At 37.7% G+C, this 22,092-nt stretch overlaps 1 protein-coding gene across 2 annotated transcripts in view; it reads left to right on the plus strand.

Moving 5' to 3' along the window:
• The window catches only part of UNC13C (unc-13 homolog C), a 561,286-nt gene that overhangs the window by 223,323 nt on the left and 315,871 nt on the right, over window positions 1–22,092 (plus strand). For both annotated transcript variants that reach the window (XM_036264009.1, XM_036264019.1), the window contains one exon: window positions 8,915–9,134. In XM_036264009.1, coding sequence (XP_036119902.1) covers window positions 8,915–9,134 — 220 coding nt within the window. The remainder of the gene's footprint in view (window positions 1–8,914; window positions 9,135–22,092) is intronic.

Genomic DNA, 22,092 nt, shown 5'->3' on the forward strand with positions numbered 1-22,092 from the left:
TGGCCAGAGGGGATGGGGTTTGGGGGACTGGGTGAAAAAGGTGAGGGATTGAGAAGTACAAATGGATGGGTGCAAAATAGTAATGGGATGCAAAGCACAGCATAAGGAATATAGTCAATAATATTGTAATAACTATGATGGATGGTACCAGGTGGGTCCTGGAAATATTGGGGTGAATCACTTTGTGAAGTATATTATTTTTAACCACTATGCTGTGCACTTGAAGCTAATACAAAATAATAGTGAATGTAAACTGTCATTGAAAAGCAAAATTAAAAACTATACCTACTGTGGTAGGGGAGGTGAGATACGATGTTTTGTACCCACTGTTGCTACAGGTCATGATGGGAGCTTCTAGCAGGCAGGATGTGTAAACTAAGACAGATGCAGGTGAAGGTTATGGAAACTCAAGCCGAGTGAGGAATACAGTTCACCAGGCCTGAGTGGGATTCTAGAACCCTATTTTTTCCTAGCTTGGTTTATGATCTTTTTAGGAGTCTGATCTATTGGTATGCTTCCAGGATTTGCCAATTCTAAGTAAGGGTTGGTTTGTCTAGTAGAGTAGGAGTCCTTCTTCCAATAATGGAAATCAGGCCCAGTAAAAGTGACTTACAAGAACTGGGTGTGGGAGTAACCAGATCAGACCGGGGTCCTATTCCTGGCAGGGTACTAAAGCGAGAATATGGGGGTCGAAGCAGGTCAGAACGCCTGTCTGGTCTGTGGCTCCATCCAGAAGTTGTAGGCTCACACACATGCAGGTTCTCTGAACCAGTGCTCAGGAACAGGAGCCCTTTCAAGCCACGTGGACAAGTGGACAAGTGTCGAAGTGAAATGGGCCTGAATTAGAGTCTCATCCCCACCTCTTACTACCTCTCAAAACTTGTTTCTCATCAATGCTCCTTGACTCCTTGAGCCTTCTTCACCTCATCCTTAAAATGAAGGTAATAACATTTATCTTTCAATTGGTGAGAATTAAAAAATGTCTTGCCAGGCAGAGCAGGTGGCAGCTGGGGAAGTAGGGCAGGGGCCTATGTTGAAGTGTTAGAATGTGTGCCCAGTTCAGTACCTCCCTGTTGCCTTTGCAGCTGAGGGGCAGACTGCAGAGAGTACTGAGTTGAGAACCAGCAGTAATGACACCAGATTTAAAGGTTATCTGGTTTCCAAGTGTTGCTATTAGTCCTGTGTTTGTCCTCCTTTAAAACAGCACAGTCTTTGGCTTGAGACAGATGCTGGTCCAGCTCCAGCACTAGCCATGGAAACTTGAGCCTGTTACAGAAACTCTCTTGGCCTAGAATTTCTCATATGTTTGCTAACTGTGTAAGATTTTCGCATCTATGTTCATAGGGCAAATGGCCTATCATACATGGTGTATTTGAACAAATTTGACACCAATGAGAAATGAGCTACATAAAATAAGTTGGGAAGCTGTCCTTTTGGTCCTCTCTAGGATGGTTTGTATGAGTAAGAGTTGTATCTTGAAAGACTGGCAAAACTTTCCACTAAAACTATCTTTTTTTTTTTTTATAGGGTAGCTATTTGTCTACTGAATTATTTTATTTAACATAATGATTCTAGCCATGTTTTTTAAACATTTCTTCCTGAGTCAATTTTGATCATTTTTTTCCCCAGAAAGTTGTCCTTTTTTTCTAAAATATCAAACTTACTACTACCAAAGTCTTTATATAATGATATTATGATGTATAAATGCTAAGTGCTGTTTTTCTCTTATTATCATTCACTTATATTTTCTCTTTTGTAAAATCAGTACTGCTAGAGATGTTTCTGGCATTTGTTTTGTTGAATCCAAAGTGTTTCTTTGTTATCTATTTTGTTTATTTCTGCTCTTTTTTTTTTTTTTACTTTTAAAATGTAATTTATTCAGCCATTATTTAAATCATAATATTTGTTATATATATTACAAATATTTTCTCTCAGTTTATCTTTGAATTTTGACAGAAAGTTTATATTTTTATGTATTGAAATCCATTGATAGTTGTTGTTTTTTGTGACTTCTGAGCTCCTGTCATGCTTAGATTCATCCTCTAGTCTCTTTATATTATCCTCATGCTATTTTGTAACTTATTAAGTTGAATATATAGTTTATTAATTTTTATTGTTATCAACAATTGCATACGTACAAAGAATATTCACTGCATAAGTGAAGGGGATAAATAGCAATAATGCATACACCTAGGTATTCATGACTCAGTTTTAGAAAGAGAGTATTTCTATCCTGTGTATTTCTTCCTCATTTTCTTTCTTATTCTGGCCTTCAAAGACTTCATGTCTTTTTCTTATCACACTTGTCTATTTTAACTTAATTTTCTTTTTTTCTTTTCTAACATATGCAAGTAAAGCTATTCATTTTCCTCTCAGTTCATTTTAACTGTATCATACAAGTTGTACATATAATGCTTCTACTGTTGGGATATCATTTCACAGATGATCCACTGATTCGTATTTTGACTCATCAGTTACTTGGGCAATTTTTTTTTTAATCTTCTAAAGATAAGTCATATGGGCTTAATTTTTGTTGCTGCATTGTGTCCAGAGGACATGGACTGTATATTTAGTCTTTAGTATTTAATTGAGAATTGTTTTATGGCTTAGTACATAATCAATTTTGTAGACATCCCATATGGGCTTTTTCTGTTGGATACATTAATTTGGGGAGTACTATATTACTAATAAATTGTTTCATTCAGGTTTGCTAATAATCTTATCTTTTAGATGCTTTTCTAAAAATATATTCTATGTGATATTACTACAGCCACACTAGATTGATTAGGTCAGCATTTCTTTGATACTTTTTCTAGCCCTTTTTTTAATATCTTAATGTTTTATCTGTATCTCATATACAACACATGGCTTAATTTTAAAATCCAATTTGAGAAGTTATCTTTTGCAGATGAATTCACTCAATTTATACTTATAATATATTTGAGCTTTGTACTAATTTTAAAATATACTGTATCTCTTTTTACTTTCTCTTTTCCAAGCTTCTTTTGTATAGATTGAGTTTCCCTCTTCCCTATCAAATGGATTACAATTATCTATACTATTTCTTTTAATATAGTTAATATATTTCTTAAATGTTTAATAAACATACTTTATTTCTCAAATTTTACAGTAATAATTCTTTTCTGAAAAAAAAATAAAACAATAACATAAATATCTGAAAACACTTAGGTTCCCGTTGCTACCCCCATTGCCCACGTTAGGAGGGAGGCAGCCTGGGTCCCAGCCCATGTGGCTTAACCGAAGTGCAAACACCTCTTGGGTTTCCACAGAAACAACTTCTGTAGCTCTGCACTAAGTTTCATCGTGTTTGTTTTATTCCAGGTACCTGGGGAATCTATTTCTCTTCAGCTCTTGTACATATTAAACTATTTTTGCAGCACTTCTCTAGTAAGCTATAAGAGCTTAGTCCACCATGTTGCCAGATCAGTTTCCCAAGTGTAAATGAATGTGCTAATATTTCTAGAGCCTTTGTTGGGACAATCAGATGAGACAACAAATAGAAAGCACTTCAACAATTTTGACACATAAGTATGTAGTAAATATTAGCTATTATTATTATTATTAACTGTTTATACCACACACTTTTCTATGGCTCCATGACTGGCTTTGCCTGGTCACATGAGAGAACAGTAGAGTGGATTCTCTCTAAGATGAAGGAACATTTCCTATCCCCTCGCCCCTTGACTGTACCCTAACATTTGTTCCGGTTCTCCCATGGCCTCTGTCAGAATATTTATGAGAACTTAGTCTCTACCCCAAGTAATCAAATTACTTTCCACATAAAAATGACTCAAGTTTTCCCCAGTGGAGGAATTCACATTATTTTGGGCCTTATATTTAATAAATTACTCATCTCATATCACCTCCATTATTTACATATACATCCCCATTGAAAGTTTAGATTGAATAAAAACTGATACTTATTGTCCATGACAACTCAATCCTTATTTGTTTTCAGACCATGTTCTATCATAATGGAGGACGCATCCTATATTGTACTCTCCTTGAATTATTTAATGATCCACTTTATCATTCTTCTGCCTTTTTCATTTGGATTCACCCCACAAGTTTCTTAGGTTAATGAGAATTAGTATCTGTTATTAAACAATACAAATAAAAATAAGTTATTAGTAGTCTTTCATGGATAGGTACATAATTCTAGTCTCTGTTTATATTTTTCTCAAACAAAACAATTTACTTGAAAAATTTAGCTTCTATAGTCAATTTTATGTGATGATTCTGATTAGTAAATTAGTCCTGAAACTATGTTTATTTTTATACTCAGGAACTTTCAGGGTGGCGCAAAAGTAGGTTTCCTGTTCTTCATATAGAAAATAATGCAATAATTATTTAATAATAATATAAGAAAAATAAACTGTGTTTGGTGTACTCACAACTGGAAACCCTCTTTGCCCCACCCTGGATTCTGTTGTTCTGTCCTCATGTTTTTAATAAACTTTAAAGGTCACATTGTACCTAATCTTTGCTCTGCAAATATTTCTGATCCAGAAATGATAAAATGATACCTACAGGACAGCAAGTAGATTTTTTTCCTAAAAAGTACACATCAAGTACACAAAAACAAACTTCGAAATGAAGCAATATTTTTTCTTGGGATTTTCCAAAAGCAATTTTGCAGGGTGGTGGGCACAGGGGTGGTGGTGGAGTATAGGGATGCTTTTTTATAGTCCCATGAGGAAAACCCACAAGATGGAGTGGAAACTAGACCTTTATTAGTAAAGTCACTGTTAACATAGTATGGGGGAAAGAGAGAAGCCATATGGCAAATGGAGGCAGATAAACTTTGTTCCTGTCATAAGCACAAACAGGTAGACTGGGACGTTGATGGTCTGAAAACACCAGTCACTGCTCTTGGCAGGAAGCTTGATTGCTTTATCTCGTACACTCATTTTAATTTCCTCATAGAGAAGAGGCAATTCATTTCCTTCCAGTGTCCTAACTGTTCAAAAGTGATATATTAAGGCAACCCACCTTAAATTTCAATTTCTTGGATCAGGAGGTTTTAACAAAATATTTGTCTAGAATGTGAGCTTCCTTTACTTTGTAGTCGATAGTCTGTGCTTGGCTGCAAAGGCTGATCGGAGTCAAAGCATTTCTTACCTTCATTCTATTCTCGAATCACTTTCTAAGTGTAAAAACGGTCTTTATTTTTTTCCTAATTGCAAAAGTCTTCCATCCTATCTATAAATAGAAAAAAAAAGACACAGACCATTCCTAACACTGAAATATTAAATTGAAAACTTTATTTTTTTAAATGTGTGTGCTTTATAAATTATTTTTATAATGAGCATGTATTTTATGATACTAAAAAATACATACATTTTATAAACTATGCTTATTGCAGAATATCTGAAAACTTGAGAAACATTTAAAATAGATTAGCAGCAACTCCCCATAATTTCCTGACTCACTTTGTCCTTGGGAATTAGTCCCAGTCATTAGGGCTCTTCTCTTTTCCATGTGTGTGGTTCCTGGTTCACCTAGAGTAGAGACCCTCTGGTAATAACATACCCAGACCTATCCTTTCACTTCAGCTAGGATCCTATTAGCTGTACCTACTTTCTTTTTGCCTGCTCATAATGCTACGTTAAAAAAAAAAAAAAAAAAAAAAATGTAGCATCTCTTCCCTTCAATCCAGCCCCTAAAGGCAAGTTATAGACATTCATCTCCCAGACTCCATGGTGCATTTTAGTCCTTCCCCTTGTTTCCTTCTGGCTTGCTTTTATCCAGCGTCTCTTACCCTATCATTTGGCCTTATTCCATAAATCCCCCTCTCCAGTTCTTCTTGCAATCTTGTGTGTTCTGGTCTTATTTTGCTGCTAAGAAAGCACCTTCTTTCCCGTAAGATGCAGTGTGCCTCTGAGATATAAGAATCCCCTCCTATGAGTTATATTTTTATATGTTTTCCTTAAGTATTCAGTTAATAAGTATCTAAACTGACCATGTTTACATCTTATGCTATGCTGGAGTAAAAAAGAAAAATTTCATATGACATTTATTTTGGAGTGATTTCAATATGCCCATATCCCAAAAATCAAGAATGAAAAAGACTCATGTTATCACTTCCCTGAGACAATGGAAATATATCCTCTAGTAAATTATTGAATGTTTTTCTCCAGCTTCTATAGCTTTTAAATGTTGGCATTTGTTTCAATGTTCCATTCAATTGATTTTCAATGTGCTGTCTAATAAATTTGGCACATTTCTTATTTTTTGAAATTAGCTTCACTCTCTTTTCATAAAATGGATCATGGCTCTTCAACCAAACCAAACCAAACCAAACAATGAAATGTGCTCAACTGTCTATCTAGAACTCTTTTGTTTTCTTTCAGCATGTTTAATTTTTTAGCAAATGTTCCCTACGTGTGTTACTCTTACTTACAGCCTATAGATTCAGAGGACTGACTATATATCACTTGAATTTGATAAAAAGAAAATGGACATGGAGATTAGATAAAATGGATTAATCATTTACATAATCCTCAAATATAAATTTATGCTCAAAAATAATTTCTTACTCAACTCTGCTTTCTAAGTTTATATGTATTTCTTACTTTTCTGTGTTCAGTAACACTGTTGTATTTCCTCCGAGTATTCTTTTGAGTTGGAATTATTATTTTCCCTACTAAGACAAACAACAAATTACCTGATATGATTGCAAATATAATTAAATTTTCTCCTTATTTTTTTAGCTAAACCAAAAACGCTACATTACACGCCCACGCGCACACACACACACACACACACACACCCCTACACCTTCAGCCCTCAACCCAGCTGGAACAGGAAACTGTATGGATAGCTCATGGAGCTCATGGAAAATCTGTAATGCCAAGAATCATTCAATTCACTTTAATAATATTGAAGTTACCCACTGTGCTAGGCACTAAAGTGGAAGCAAAGATAAATAATGCATGCTCCTAATTCTGAAACAACTCTTAACAGTTCTTTGCAAGACATCTTCATTATGAAATTACTGTAAGAGATTTACTTGGCACAGGCTACCTTTGAAAAGTGATGGACCCTGTTGTTCTGTCTGTATAAACCCTAAGGCATGGCCTCCCGCTTGAGTCACCGCACCGTTGACTGCTGCCCCACAGGTTCACGTGAAGCATAGAGAGCTTTGATCAGGTCCTCACTGATAGCAAGGCTGGGTCTTGCTGTTCAAAGTTCGAAAAATTGTTAGTAAAGCTTAACTCTAACAGAGAACCTCCCAGGGCCATTACCAAACATATTCTCGGAAAACACATAATGAGGAAAATGTAATAATAAAGGGAAATAATGCTGTTACCATACTGTGGAATTGAAAAATAATGGAAAGTTGGGTCATTTCAACGCTGTGGGAAGATATTCTGAAATGAGTTTTGAGGATGATGAATGCCAAATATAAATGCTTTCCTTCCGGTATTACTTATCAACTAGGCTTTTACAGGATTTATGTAAATATCCATTTCTTAGGCATCAGGCCATTGTGTGAAATTACCTGTAAATGTAACTTCAGGGAGTGTTAGTCTTTCTCTCAGGAAGTCACCTGCCTAGTGGGATATGAGGAGCTTAGAGAAAGACTCATCCAAACAAGTCTCTTTACAATTGACTGGTAGTTGTTGATTGAAAATCCATCACGGATACTAATACTAGTACTTACTTAGAGTTTTAAAGTCTGTAGATGTTACCATCATACAACTGGATCTTCAAATAATGCCTTAGATTGGCAGGGTAGAGATAAAAGTGAAGTTTAGAGATCTTAAATATCTCTGTAGATTACAGGACTCTTGGAACATTCATCCACTTCACAAAAAAATGTGTTGTACCCCTACTGTGTGCTGGGGACAATGATAGGCACCAAGGAAAGAAATACGAAAGACAGGTCCTGCCTAACGCAGCCCATTTTAAATATTATATGATCAGATTAATTGATTAACATAAATAAATAAATTAATTAAACTAAACTAAAATAAATGAAAGCAGACTATAAAGAAAAAAGATATTATATGATCAGGCCTATGCTAGGGAACTGAGATCTCCTAGCCACCCATTTGGTAGATTTTTCCACACCACGAATGGTTTGTTATTAGAGTCTTCTCATGTGCTAGCAAACAATCTCCTTTTAAAATATAAATTACCATGGGAGGGTGTCACATTTAACCTTTATAGGCTGCAATTCCTTTTTGTGAATTATTTGCTGTGCTCCTTCCTAAGGGATAGGCAATTAAAGCAGTTCCTTGCAGGAAGAATTATAGAAACACACTTCGGGGACGGGAGGTGGTAAGGTGCCAGGGAGGGTGGAGAGTCACTTTAGAGGGGCTTGTGTAGGATATCCAAGAGGGGTGAGGATGTTTCTAGAAGGTCAGGATCACCATTGAGAATATGTTTCACCTACTTTACAATTGTACCAAGAACAAACTTAGTCGAAGGATAATAATATAAATTCTCTTTCTCGGTTTCTTTCCACTGACTGTTTCCTGAGTACCTATGTCAAGCCAGAGACTAGGTTAGGCTCTGAGGGTTGCTGTAGCTCTGAACATTTGTGGCATCCCTGCCCCGGTGGAGTTTGCAGGATAGTGAGGACGTAGATGTTGTGAAGGACCTGGAGCCCTGTATAGTGCTGTGCAAGAAGCTAGCACAGTAGTCGAGCCCAGTCTAAGTGGAAGGTTAGGGAGTCCTTTGAGTTCAAACAATTGAATTGAACCCTAGAATACTGAGAGAAGAATAAGTGACCAGAGTTCTCTTGCTTACTGTCATCACTTAAATCAGTCATCAAGGGACTCTTTCAAAACAGCATTTTAAGGGAAAAAGTGATCCAGGTTGTTTTATGCTGAAATTCTGCAAATCCACTGACAGCTTGCATGGGTAACCTCTCTCTTCTTCACAGAAAATGCACGTCTTCAAGAAGACCTTGCAGGCGCTGATCTACCCTATCTCTTTCACCACCCCACACAACTTTGAGGTCTGGACAGCCACCACCCCGACCTACTGCTACGAGTGCGAAGGGCTCCTGTGGGGCATCGCCCGGCAAGGCATGAAGTGCCTGGAGTGCGGGGTGAAGTGCCATGAAAAGTGCCAGGACCTGCTAAACGCGGACTGTCTGCAGAGTGAGTACCCGGTCAGGCTGAAGAAGTGGATTTGCAGAGCTTGCTTTATCCCGTGTACTTGCGGGTTAGTCCTCTCCCGCTCTTGCTCGTCTTCACTGAACCCTGCCTCTCCCCTCCGACCACTCAACACAAGGAAACACATACTGCCCGTTCGGTGATGAACAAAATAGACCCAGAATCATAGAAGGGGTACGGTCCAGACTGACAAACTTCAGAGGAGGGATAAGATGAACCAAAGAACTTATATGCATGTGTGGGTAACCAATGGACATAGACAACAATCCTGGACAGGGAGCGGGGGGTGATAGGCAGGAGGGTGGCCAGGGGCGGGGGAGGGGGGAACATCCATAACAAAAAAAAATTAGTATAGTTGAACGTGGTACAATTCCTACAGTGTTGAACTCACTCCACACATTTAGCTTCTCAGAGTGAGCACCTACACAACTGCACTCACATCAAGAACATTGGAAAGTAACTCCCAATCGATTTTCTCATTTTACCTCGTAATAGCCACATAGGGTAAGTGGGACTCTGTAGAGTCATGTGTCTCAAACAGGCAAACACACACCCCTGTGATCACCGCAACTGGGACTTTCCTCCCAGCCCATTCGGTGTCTGACTGAAGGAGCCATGTTCTTCTACATCCCAGCATGGGCCATGTGTTTGAATGTCAGAGACAAACCTAACTTTTCAGGTATGTGACCATGAGTGAGAATTTTAACTTCTCGGCCTTTATTTTCCTCCACCAAATGAACAGGAATCATAACATTTACCTTAGGGGGTTGTTGGAAATAATCTCTTCAAATAGTCTGGCACAGAGTAGATGCTCAATGGACCTTAATGGCCCTTCCATGTGTTCACACTTCCAAATCGGTATGTGTCCTATTGACCTTCATGAGGTGTTATCTTACATTTCCCAATTCCAAAAAAAATAACTCTTTGCCCTGCTACTTTAGATTAGGTCCAGAAATGCCAAAGCATCACACTCCAAAATACATATTCCTGACTTCCATGGCCTCGTTTATTTGGTTGTGTGTGCTGACCTTAAATAATTAGAAAAGCATTGCCAAAGAAATATATTCAACCTGGATTTTCATTTGTAAGTCATGTTTTTGTTTTCACATCTAAACTTTGTCCCCTCCGCTCTTGTTTATATAAATGCAGTCAATGTGAGGTGCATGGGTTGCTGAAATTGAGAAGGGACAGAGGAAAATGTCAAAGTAAAGATTAAATAAGAAATGTTTTCACAGCTGGCCTTGGTAGTAACAGAAACATACATTCTATGGTTTTCTCTAGCTGATTAGTATTCTCCCTACACAGTCATGTCAGACCGAGACTATTAACGGTAATAAATGCACTTTTTATTACCATACCAAAAAGGTAGTATCCCTTTGAATGATAAACAGAGATATTTAGGAATGACTGCTGAAGAGGAAGGGGGATTAACTCAGTATTGCTCAGCTAATTTATTTGCAAAATCTCATAATTCAATTAAAATTCAGTCCACTTGTTTAGAAAATGAATTGTAAAATGGGCATTTTGAGAAATAAACTTTTTATATCTGTGATGTTTGAGAAAACAGATAAGAAAAGTATTGCCATCTAGAAACATGGGGCTTGCATCCCTTTAAAAAAATGATACAGATCATCCCTAAACAATTAGCTCATCTTTCTCCCAGTCTTTTAAAGAATAAAAATGCCACCTGTTTATTAAACTTGAGAAACATTTTCATAATCTATTTCCATTTCCTAAGACAGTATATATCATTGGGTATTGGCCAGTAAATTAGGCAAGTTTTACATTGAGGTTACTCATTAAAATGCAGATATAACTTGGGAGAATCAACAATAGTTCAAAACAATGAGAGTGGGTATATATGTTCTAGGAAAGGGGTATACTTTTAAACAACACACACTTTTTTTGCTAATACCCAAACTGTCACGTTGAACAAAAATGGGTTTTGCAAGAATATAAATTCAGCTTCACCACTTTCCACAATAACTCGCAGTAAAATTCAAATTCTCCCTATAGAAACAACGACATTTCTTTGAGAAATTTCTCTTGATCATGGCTTTCCGCCAGATGTTTCCAAATGAGAGCACCTTATGTGAGATATGTCCTTGCATGCCATCACTGAAAAGGAAGGAAAGAATAAAAAATTAAGAGAAATCGGAGTTGGAAAGTGTAGCTAATGCAACCTCCTGTGAGGAAGCTCTTTAATTTCCTTCCCAAAATGGTCATTCAGTCTTTGAACACCTCCAGGGAAAATGTAATACCTTGGTAGACAGCTGAATTTATCACTGGAAAATTCTAGCTTATAAATTAAATTTTGAACTAAATCCTTCTTGCCTCCTTTAACTTCTATTCTTTAAGCCAAACTTATCTCTGAAGAGAACATTTAATACATTAATTACCATTGCATAAAACAGTTTTCCAAATACTGGAAAATAATAGTTCTCTTCAGGTTTCTAGGACCCTTATTATTCTGCTAATCCCTTTTTACAGTACGTCAATTTACGCACATATTCTCTCTCTCTCTCCATGCACACATACACACACACACACACAATACTTTACACATGGTCTGACCACTAACCCGTGCAAAACAGAGAGTCTTTAAATTTACTTCAAATTGATTTGAGTTTGGTATTGCATTCCCATCGAGTCTTGAGTCTGTGACTTAGCACTTGCAGTCAACTAGGATTAAATAGGAAGATTATAAAATCCCACGCACTGCTTCAGTACTTCTTCAAAGGTTCAGAGAGACAGGAAAGCTTCGGATAAGTTCCCCAAACAGTCTCATCTCAGCTCCTCGTTAACTAAGTTTACATGGTGATGGTTCCTACGCTCTACTGTCTTCCTGACCCAGGGATGCAGCTGTGTAGTTATAGGCAGGAGCAGAGGAGACCAGAGGCAAACAGAAAGATCGATCCCTGAGAAAGAACCAATTTGCCTCTCTGTCTCAGTTCCACACCAGTGGCAGTGGCCAGAGTCTGACTGCAGTTTTTAAAAAATTAACTTATTCGGGCCTTGCTATCTGAAAAGAGCTTCCTTTCTCTGTTTTTCTTTTTGGTTTTTGAAAAAGCGTTAGGTGGCTTAAGAACTGAATTGTAGCCAGCAGAGGAAAAGTTTGTGACCCTGAATGATGTTAATATCACGCATAAGGCACTCGGCATTGCAGTGATTGTAGCAGTTTTAAACTCGAAAAAACACCCCAAAAAAGTACATACTGGCTGGGATGAGAGTGTGTGCAGAGTGAAGCATATGTAGAGGAGAGATCATATGTAAAATGTTTTCTTTATCTTTTCAAAGTAAAATAGATACAACTTCAATATTGGGGGGAAAAAATGTGGAAATATCATGGTACCTAACCCAACTGACCCTTACTACCTTACACACTTCCAAAGACTGAATCCCAGAGCCCCAGTGAAGAGACATTCTGCCTGATAAGGAGAGAAAGTATTCCACCAAAAGTTCAGGAAAACAGCATCTTGGGAGCATCTTCTTTTATTCTGTGTGTTCCCCACTGACTTGTGTAAAGCTCGTGTGTCCTAATTATTACCCATTTCAAATTGACAGCACTAGGAAATCTGGCTAGAGTGCTCCTGTCTGCAAACTAGATATTGATTCTCTTCCTTTATATTTGTGTTACCACGTGATTCAACTGTGGTATCTTAAGACAGTTGGTAATTTGAAGTGAGCAGCGTCTGTGGGCAGGAGCTTTATTCTGAGACTGCCTCACTCGAAAGAAAATAACTGATGTTGTCCCTCAGCTCAAACCTCTTTTCTAAAACTTAATCAGATTGAATAGATGTGAACACATATCTTGGGAACATGTGACATCTACTCTTTCAACAGCTATTATACAAAATATGCTTATGTAATGAATACTCCGGAAGCTCAGAAGTAGGATTCTGTATATCCATTGCTACAGAGGGAGACATAGCCTTTATTTCCCCAGAACTTAGCACACATTTAAGCACTGTTAGCTACTTAGTAAATGTCATTTAACCAACAAATGAAGACATAAGAACTATAGTTAGAAATAGCATGCAGTGGTTTAAAGATCATTGCCCTGGCCAGTTTTGCTCAGTGGTTAGAGCGTCGGCCTGCGGTCCAGAGAGACTCGGGTTTGGTTCCCTCTAAGGGCATGTACTTTGATTGCAGTTTATCCCCAGCCCTGGTTGGTCGTGCAGGTGGCAACCACTAGATATTTCCCTTTCATGTCGATGTTTCTCTCTCTCTCCCTCCTGCTCTATCTGAACAAAAAATGGAAAAATGTCCTTGGGTGAGGATAAAAAAATAAAATAAAGATTATTCTTTCACAGAACCACAGGTTTTTAGAGGAGCCTTTAAGATCTACTGATTTCACTAGGTTCACACAACTGAGTATCTTGTCAAAAAGAATCAAGTAGATATTATAGGTAGAGTTAGAACCCAGGTCTGTGAACTACAAGCCTAGTGTTTCTCTCCTATTTTTAAAGAAATAGGCAAAGTTGGCCCTATGGTATTAAAAAACAAAAACACAAGAACGTTGCTGCACTGTATCTGTAGTGCTTTCCCAATCTCCCGTAGAGTACCCTGGGTGTAAGACATCCTGTGCTGCCCAGACCTTGGGTCCACAGACCTTTCCAACATGATGATGCCTCGAGGCTCGTCCTCAGTGGCCAACGCACCAGGCTTGAGTATACCCCTATAATGACATACTTACTACATTGATTTTCAACAACACAAAAGAGGAAGCAATGTGATGTTAATTTCGGTGAAAGTGGAATCAATAGTTAAGTTACTTCAATAACAGTCAATTCTTACCCCCCGCCCCAAGGAATAAACTAGTAATGGAGCAGTTTTCTGGTGCAGGGGAGGCTACTGTAGGGGGACAGAAGGGTGAGTATGCCTTACATGACGTCACAGAGGGAGTCAACATAAACATAAGCATTGGATAAATTTCATCCTCCTGAGCTACTTGAAAAGGGTCTAGTTCCACATCCTGCTGCTACTGGAATTTTGTAAAACCTCTCTGAGCATCATTTTCCACATGTGTGGAAAGGATTAATAATACCTGTGAATGCCCTTCAGCTAAGACCACCAGGAACACACCTTAGTTTGTCAAGTTCAGCTTGTTCCCCATTGCTGAAGGAAGAGTGCAGAGCGGGCTGAACCACACTGTCTCAGTGAGCAGGTTTCAGACAGCAGAGCTCCGCCCTGGCTGGGGTGTGGTCTGGAAGTGAGAAGGGCTCTGATGCTGCAGGTCACCGAACCTTACCTAAGAGGAGGGCAGATCAGAGTGGAGCTGATCACTGTACTTAGTCAAGAAACAGTCGTCACTTAGCTAGAAGAGGGAGTGTTGGGTATTTGGGTATTTGGTGACCGTGTTTTCATTTGTGCTTAGACACAAATATAAAGTGTCCTCATTTGTGTCACTTCAAAACTGTCACAGAGGTGTGAGGTGAGCTTGCTCATGTCCAACAGGAGAACAGCATGGCCTCCTGGGAGCACCAGGCCAGCTTCTAGAAACACTGTGTCAGCCAGGTTCCTGGGTGTCAGGACCTACTGAAGAAAAGATAAATTAAAAGAATCTAGTGTTCCAATTTTTCTTTGTTTTATCTTTTTTTCTGTTTGTTTCTTGAAGAGGACATGAAGAAATCTAGGTAACTAAAAATGGTAAGAACAGAACAGTCTTTTCTCCCTTGCTTTCTTCTTTCTTCCCTTACATAGTAAAAGTATTGTGGAAATTGTTCACTTTTTTTTTTTAACAATTATATTGTCCCCCTAATTTGTATACATGGTTTTGACTCTGAAATCAGTAGGACTTTTTTAAAAAGCAAGTATCTAGATAATGCTTGTGAGATGTAGTAGCTCTGACATGCAATTCTGAGAGTGGATTCCTGGTTTTGTCTTCCTTTAATATGCAAATATTTCCAAACTTGTTCTAAATGCTTGAATGGGACTGTTGAATGTAGTGAGAGTGGATAGGTGGAGAGGAAAGAAATGTTGTTTTTGGACCCGAGTTCACTGACACTGAAGCCACTCTGTAGAAGGTGGCAGTTTCTTGAAAGAGCTCTACCTGCCCGCACTCCCCTCGTGGCGGTGAGAGGGCGCCGTGGGAGTGGGGGCAATGCTGTGCCGAATCTGCCTTCCTCCAGTTATCTTTCTGCTAAGCACCAGTCCTTTGTGGGTTTGCCAGGAGTCGTGTGGAGTGTGTGGTTTTGATCGTATAAGGAAAAGGAGGGGGCTGACTTGAAGACAGGGAGTTGGTTCCTGGAAAAGAATGAAGGAGGTTAAAAGAGGAGGGTAAAGATCATCTTGGGTGTAAAGCAACTAAAGGGAAGGGTAGAAATGCTCACTGCATGTCCACCTACATGACTTCGTGGGGAAAACACAGAGAGGCGCCGAAGGCAAACCCACCTACATGATTTTACCAGGAAGGAAAAGAAAAGCGACAGAGTTTTTCGTACTAGAGACTCCTGCAGAGAGAAATGCCTCAGTATCAGGCAGAAGGAGGCCTCTGTGTGTTTTTTCATGCATGTTAACACGTACCTCCTCGGGGTTCACCAGCCTCAAATGCAGGTAAGGATTTATGGGTGTAAAATAATAATCACTATAGTTATGATTACCAACTATATGTTTCATTTTGTTAATAATATACTAAATAGTACTTATAAATAATACTTAATATTATAATAAATATTTATTATTATTACTTCTTCTAGTTTCTTGAACTCTATTTTCTTTTACTTTCTAGCACTTCAGTGACTCCCAATTAGCAAATAGTCACAGAGCATTTACATATGGTAGACACTGCGTGTGGCACTGTCCTTGGCAGAGCTTTCAGGGAATTGCTTCATGGGTCAAGTAATTACGAAGCTCAGAAACATAAAATTTATTGTTGATGTGAAAGTCCTTAATAATCACTTATATCTCCCTGGCCAGTGTGGCTCAGTTGGTTGAGCATTGTCCTGTGCACCAAAAGGTCACAGGTTTGATTCCCAGTCCGGGCACATGCCCAGGCTGCAGGTGTATCTAAGGTGTATCTCTCCTCTTTCTCTCCTCCCTTTCTCTCTCTCTAAAATAAATAAAAGTATTTTTAAAAGGAAAAATTACTTATATCGTCATCTTTTTGACATTCTGAAAGCTCTATACATGTTCAATTATTGGTATTGAAATTATATTCATTATCTCATTCAATCCGTACAATAACTTTGTTAAGGAAAGCACTATTATTTTTTTTCCTTTTATTTTTCAGATGAAGAGACTAAGGCTTACAAAGATAATATAATGTAACTAATCAAATTTCAAGTGATTATTAAGCGACAAACCAGGATTCACACCCAAGACTCTTTTCTTCTGTACAACAGCATCATGAGCCACTATGCTTTTTGTCTTATTTAAAAGTGATTTTCTTGATATATTTCTTCCATTTGAATTTAGACTTATGCCCTTGTTTTACACTGACTGTTACATGCATGAGATATAAAGGCCAACCGAATTCTGCTTTCTAATGATGGGCACACAGCCTTTGTTTTCAGGAAATTTCAAATCTGAAGCCAACAGCCCAGTACATTTAGAATGCACCTTATATTCACTCACAAGGTGCATTCCACAGCATGGTTACCATTTCACACTGAATTTATTCTTGTTTTTTCCAGGATTATGGCCTTGTTATCAGAGTGTATAAGAAGTTTCTAACACATGAAGTTCAACCCAGAGCCAAATTACTCAGATATAGTAATCATTTTATTTTAGGTTCCCCTAAGAAATATTTGGTCTTCTTTTTTTTTTTTTTATCCTCACCTGAGGACATTTCTCCATTTTTGTTCAGACAGAGTGGGAGGGAGAGAAAGGAAGAAAGAGAGAGAGAGAGAGAGACATCGACATGAAAGGGACACATCGAGTGGCTGCCACCTGCATGACCAATCACTGCTGGGGACAAATTGCAACCAAGGTATGTGCCCTTAGCAGGAACCGAACCCAGGTTTCTCTGGACCATGGGCCGACGCTCTAACCACTGAGCCAAACCAGCCAGGACTGGTCTTCTTTATTAATCGTGTCCTATTTTCTATGCTAGATTAATGAAAACACAATTAATTAAGGTTGGCTTTGCAGGTAGCATGTAGCATATATGTGCATTCAGGTAGCTGTGACATAAATATTCAAGAATTTTGTGAGGCAGTTGCTTGAAATCCGCTGTTAGGTGTAGTTACGCAGAATGCTATAAATCATGTTTGTGGTTTTTGTTGTTGTTGTTGTTTGTCTTTCTGTGGCAGTGTAGGGAGAAAATGTGACCACTGACTTTAGAAAGCTTCTTTTTCTGTTAAGAAAGAGATAAGATCATATGCTGAGAATGGAGGGTAATGGGGGTGAGATAGGTCAGGAGAGTGAGTGTGTTGTGAAACAGCTATTGAGAAAAGTAGGAAAGAGAAGAGAGTGAGACAGAGGAAGAAGATCCCAGTTGTTATGTATACATACGTGATTATTTGGAAGATGCATTAAAATTGTAAATTGCCATATAAATGTGGTGAAATTGTGAATTTCACATAAAATTGATGTTTTGGGTAATAGATAAAAATTAAGGAAAATTAGGTGTCTCATTAAATTATGTAGAAGAGAATCACGTGGGATGTTTGTCTCTGTTTAAGGTTGAATTCTTTTGCAGCTTTGCTGTTAGGCATGATTGTATTGACTGATCTGTCAATTAAGTGTTTTTAAAAATAACAATGATGCGTTTCATTTGTATAATGTATTATACTTTAGAAAGTGTTTCACTGTACATTATCTCCTCTGATTTCATTTATTTTGTATCTCTGGTTGACATATTACTATATTTCAATTAAGCTACTAGACCTTCTATCAGTCACTTTGAAGGAAGACTCATATAAATGCAAATGTAAGTTTATCCCTGATGACTTGAAAATAATAAACCCAAAAGGCTGGAAATTCAGGACCAATTGTACCTGTTTAAGAAATAGTTATATTTTTTTTAAAAAAGACAATATATGTTGGTTTGATACACAGTAGGGCAGTAGAAAGTACAGATCAGTGACAAAGTGTTAATTATGAACTTTCTATCTCTGAACTAAACAGATTTAAGTTAAATTATTTTCTTCAGATCAAAAATATAAAAGTAGAACTTTTTAAAAATTGTGTATCTTTTGACTAGAAATAAAAGGTAAAAAAAAAGGCTTAAACCAGTCTCGGCTAACCTACCCTCCCTGACTGGCGATTTCACAATGTATGGGTCTGTTGTATGCATAAGTTAGAGATCTTCTGCTCCAAAATCAAAAATATTTGTAAAGGAAATTGTGATGCTTTCCTAACAAATTCTCTAAAAGCATTCAAGAAGCAGTTGTTAAGCACAGAGATTTGATTCCTTTACATGAAAAATCTCTTGACATTCCAGTCTTGAATTTAGTAGTTTTTACTTGAATGAGCATTTGTTATGTGGGTGGTGGTCAGGTGGCTCTTCCTAAATTTAGAAAAAAAAAAATCCAAAATATATTTACTTCTTGGGGACTTTCATACTCTTTTCTGGAGCCTTTGGAAGCACTTATTATTACAAAGATAATAGTTGTTTTGAAAATTTGGAGGAAATCAAAATTTTTGTGATATTTCTAACTCTTTGAACATTTTTATAATGAATGGCCTTTGCAAACCAAACATTTGGGGCACTTTGAATCTTGCAGGTAACTTTTTCAAGCCATCACTGTTCTTTCTATTTAGTGACCATTTCAGTATTTGTAATGAAATCTGCCCATTGAATAGTTCTAGTATCGGTGAGGTACCTCCTATGTCCCCACCTGTTACCAGTGGACGTGGAGCTCTTGGGGATACCTCAGGGAAAATAATTTCCTGAGGCTCCAACAGGAGGATGAGGTAATGGTGATGTAAAATTAGAGGGGGTTTTCCTCCAAGATCCCATCTCCCTCTGTCACACCATGGAAAACTCTAGCTGTGTCTTCAGCAGGGCAAGGATTAAAGCCACTGCCCAGAATTTCTGCTCCATATTAAAGCACAGTCCAGTCCAGCATGTGGCTGGCGTAGCTTGTGTTCCCAGCTGCAGTCTATTGTGTGTGGGATCCACATGGCCAAGGGCCATGCAGCTGCTTAAGGCCACATGGCTGTGGAGTGCACAGGCAAGTGCGGGTCACAGAGCAAGCAAGAAACAGGAGTGCAAGAGCAAACAAGGAAGAGAGATAGAATTTTTGGGGAATTATAACTAGAAGCCTAACCAATCAACCCTTCAGGATTTCAAGTGCTTGCTCTTGTTCCTTCCCACCCCCATCCGAGCCAATTATCTTTCTTCCAAATTAGACTGACAGGCAAGCATCTTCCCTATGTCATCTCAACTTCACTGTGCATATATGCCCATCTTCTCCTTAGTTGGACCCCTTCCCCAGTGATTTGCAGGGAATGGATGGGTGGTTCCCTGGGGAGTGTGAAACTGCAGTTTCCTGGTAAAGCTGCCAAGATGACCATGCATATAATGTCTGGCCTTCCTTTTGTTCTCTTTCTATTGTTAATATTAACTAGCTAGTTACAATGGCAACAGTTGCAACTAGTATTTAGTCTAGCCAAAACTAATTTTGCTTTGTAAGAATTATGTACTGTGAAGTTAATTATGTCAACATAAGAAATGTCTGAACATGTAAGAATTTTTACCAGTTTATTTGTGACAAACTGACTATAGTTGCTGGGAAGCAAAACCTCAGGGGATTGAGAAAATGCTCCAGAGAATGTTAGTTTTGCACCTTATTTTATATGTTACAATAAAAAGAGGAGGCATAAGTGGGTTACATGAAATCCATTGGTGATCTCTAAGGGAGGTGAGAGAAAGCAAAGTAGGGGTGGGGGTACCTCTGGGATTAGATAAAAAGTAAAATGAGGCCAGCAGGTGTGTCTCCATGGTTGAACATTAACCCATGCACCAAGAGGTCATCAGTTCGATTCCCGGTCAGGGCACATGCATAGGTTGTGGGCCTGATCCCCAGTGAGGGGTGTGCAGGAGGCAGTCAGTCGATGGTCTCTCTCATCAATGTTTCTGTCTCTCTCTCCCTCTCCCTTCCTCTCTCTCTAAAAATCAATAAAGAAAAGAAAATTTAAAAAAACAGCAAAATGAATGACACATACTTCTTTTACATAGGTGGGTACAAGAAGTTAACAATTAACATCATAACTGTAACAAAGAGGGGATTTGTGGTCTCTGCTCTGGTGTAGTGATTGTGCTTTGAGGAGAAATTACCTTGTTACTGCAAAGGCATGTTGTCCTAGATGCAAAAAGAGAACAGACTGGCTCAGTTAAGGTAAAGATTCACCTTTGTAAGGAAAAAATAGTGCCCTAGAACATGACTACCCACCATGAACTGCTATTAGTTTTTTTGTTTTTTTTTAATTAGACTATCCTATGTGGTTCCTTTGGGTCTCTGTTGTAAGACTGCCATGCAGGCCTCCCCTGAGCTTGTCAGGTTTAGTAAGTGGTCCCTTTTTGTCTACAGTTATTGACAAACATAATTAAGCTTAATTGCTTAAGGGTACATAATGTACAAACGTGTAGCTGTTCTAAGGCATGTTTTAACAGATGACTAGGGCATTCAGAATGGCAAATTACCTTAAATGGAATACATTAATTTTTAGTATTTTTTTAAAATGTAATTTGTCCTCAAAGGTTTTTTGTTTTGTTTTGTTTTTTAAGATAAATAAAGGGAATCTACTCTTTCTATCCATTAGAACATTCATCTTTTTTAACTTTCTCTAATTACACCTTGATCATTATCAATGTACTTTTCTACTTTAGTAAACAAATGTTATATTTTCAAATAAATAAAGATTTTCACTAAATTACTACTGTTGAATTGTGTGTAAATTTATAAAAAGGCAAGTTAGTAGTTGACCTTTTCTCTTTTGTCTTAGTTTCTATACTTACATTGGCTTAAAATTCGCAGAATTAGATTCAAAGACCATTACGAAGGCTATCTTTCTGGTAGTAATTGTGCAGATAACTTATCCCATGTAATTTCAAGATTTTATGAAATATTGTATGAATATGACTATTTTCAGAAATATAATATTTCAAAAAGTCAGTAATACAAGCTAAGCAATACTTAGTCATGTAGATTAATATTAGAACAATTACTAGCTATGAACATAAGTTTCTTACTCTTTTCACTACACCTTAGTTGGTTTTGTGCCAATGGATGTTTGATTTCTGTAGACACTGGTACATAGGCTTTTGCTTTCTCACTTCAAACTCACTGAAGAATTACGAGAGTTGAAATCATGGTTCACTGTTTACTTGTTCTGGAAGATTGAGCAACCCAGAGGCCAGACAGAGCGTTGAGAATATCTGGCTGGTAGTTGGAAAAGGTGAGGAATCCAGAAATCGACAACTGGAAACCCTTCACTGCCAGAAGGATTTGTGTTATAGACAGAAATGCCCAGAAAGTTGAGACCGATCATAGAAAAACAATGTCCTGGAAATTAAAAGAGTTTTGAGTGGAAAGTTAAGATTCAGATTGTTCAAAACTATGGCCATATAAGAAAATGATCATTTGAATCTGTGGTCTATTAGATACTTTACAGGTTTTCTAGTCCAGTGGTTTTCTGATCTGTTTTGAACAGCAGAATCACTTTCATTTCAAGTAAAATCTTACTTTATATTTCAAAATATAACAAATAGTGGTGGTATTTATTTTATAAGAAAAATTAATTCATTATAATAAATCCCATTAATTAAAGATAATTACACACTCTGGATGAACACAGGTATTTGAAATATTGGTTTTGACATTTGCCATATACCCAATCTATTTCCCAATTTGATTTGGTTATCCATTGAGTAAATATGTGTAGTACATAACACATTTGATTGGGTACATTCTTTTGTTGGGTTTTTGACATTTATTTTTGAGAATTTAGACCAAATATTTGCACAACCCCTGATTTAGTCCAATAATTCAAGGGA

Source organism: Molossus molossus, unplaced genomic scaffold, assembly GCF_014108415.1.
Source record: "Molossus molossus isolate mMolMol1 unplaced genomic scaffold, mMolMol1.p scaffold_m16_p_1, whole genome shotgun sequence".
Classification (NCBI taxonomy): Eukaryota; Metazoa; Chordata; class Mammalia; order Chiroptera; family Molossidae; genus Molossus; species Molossus molossus.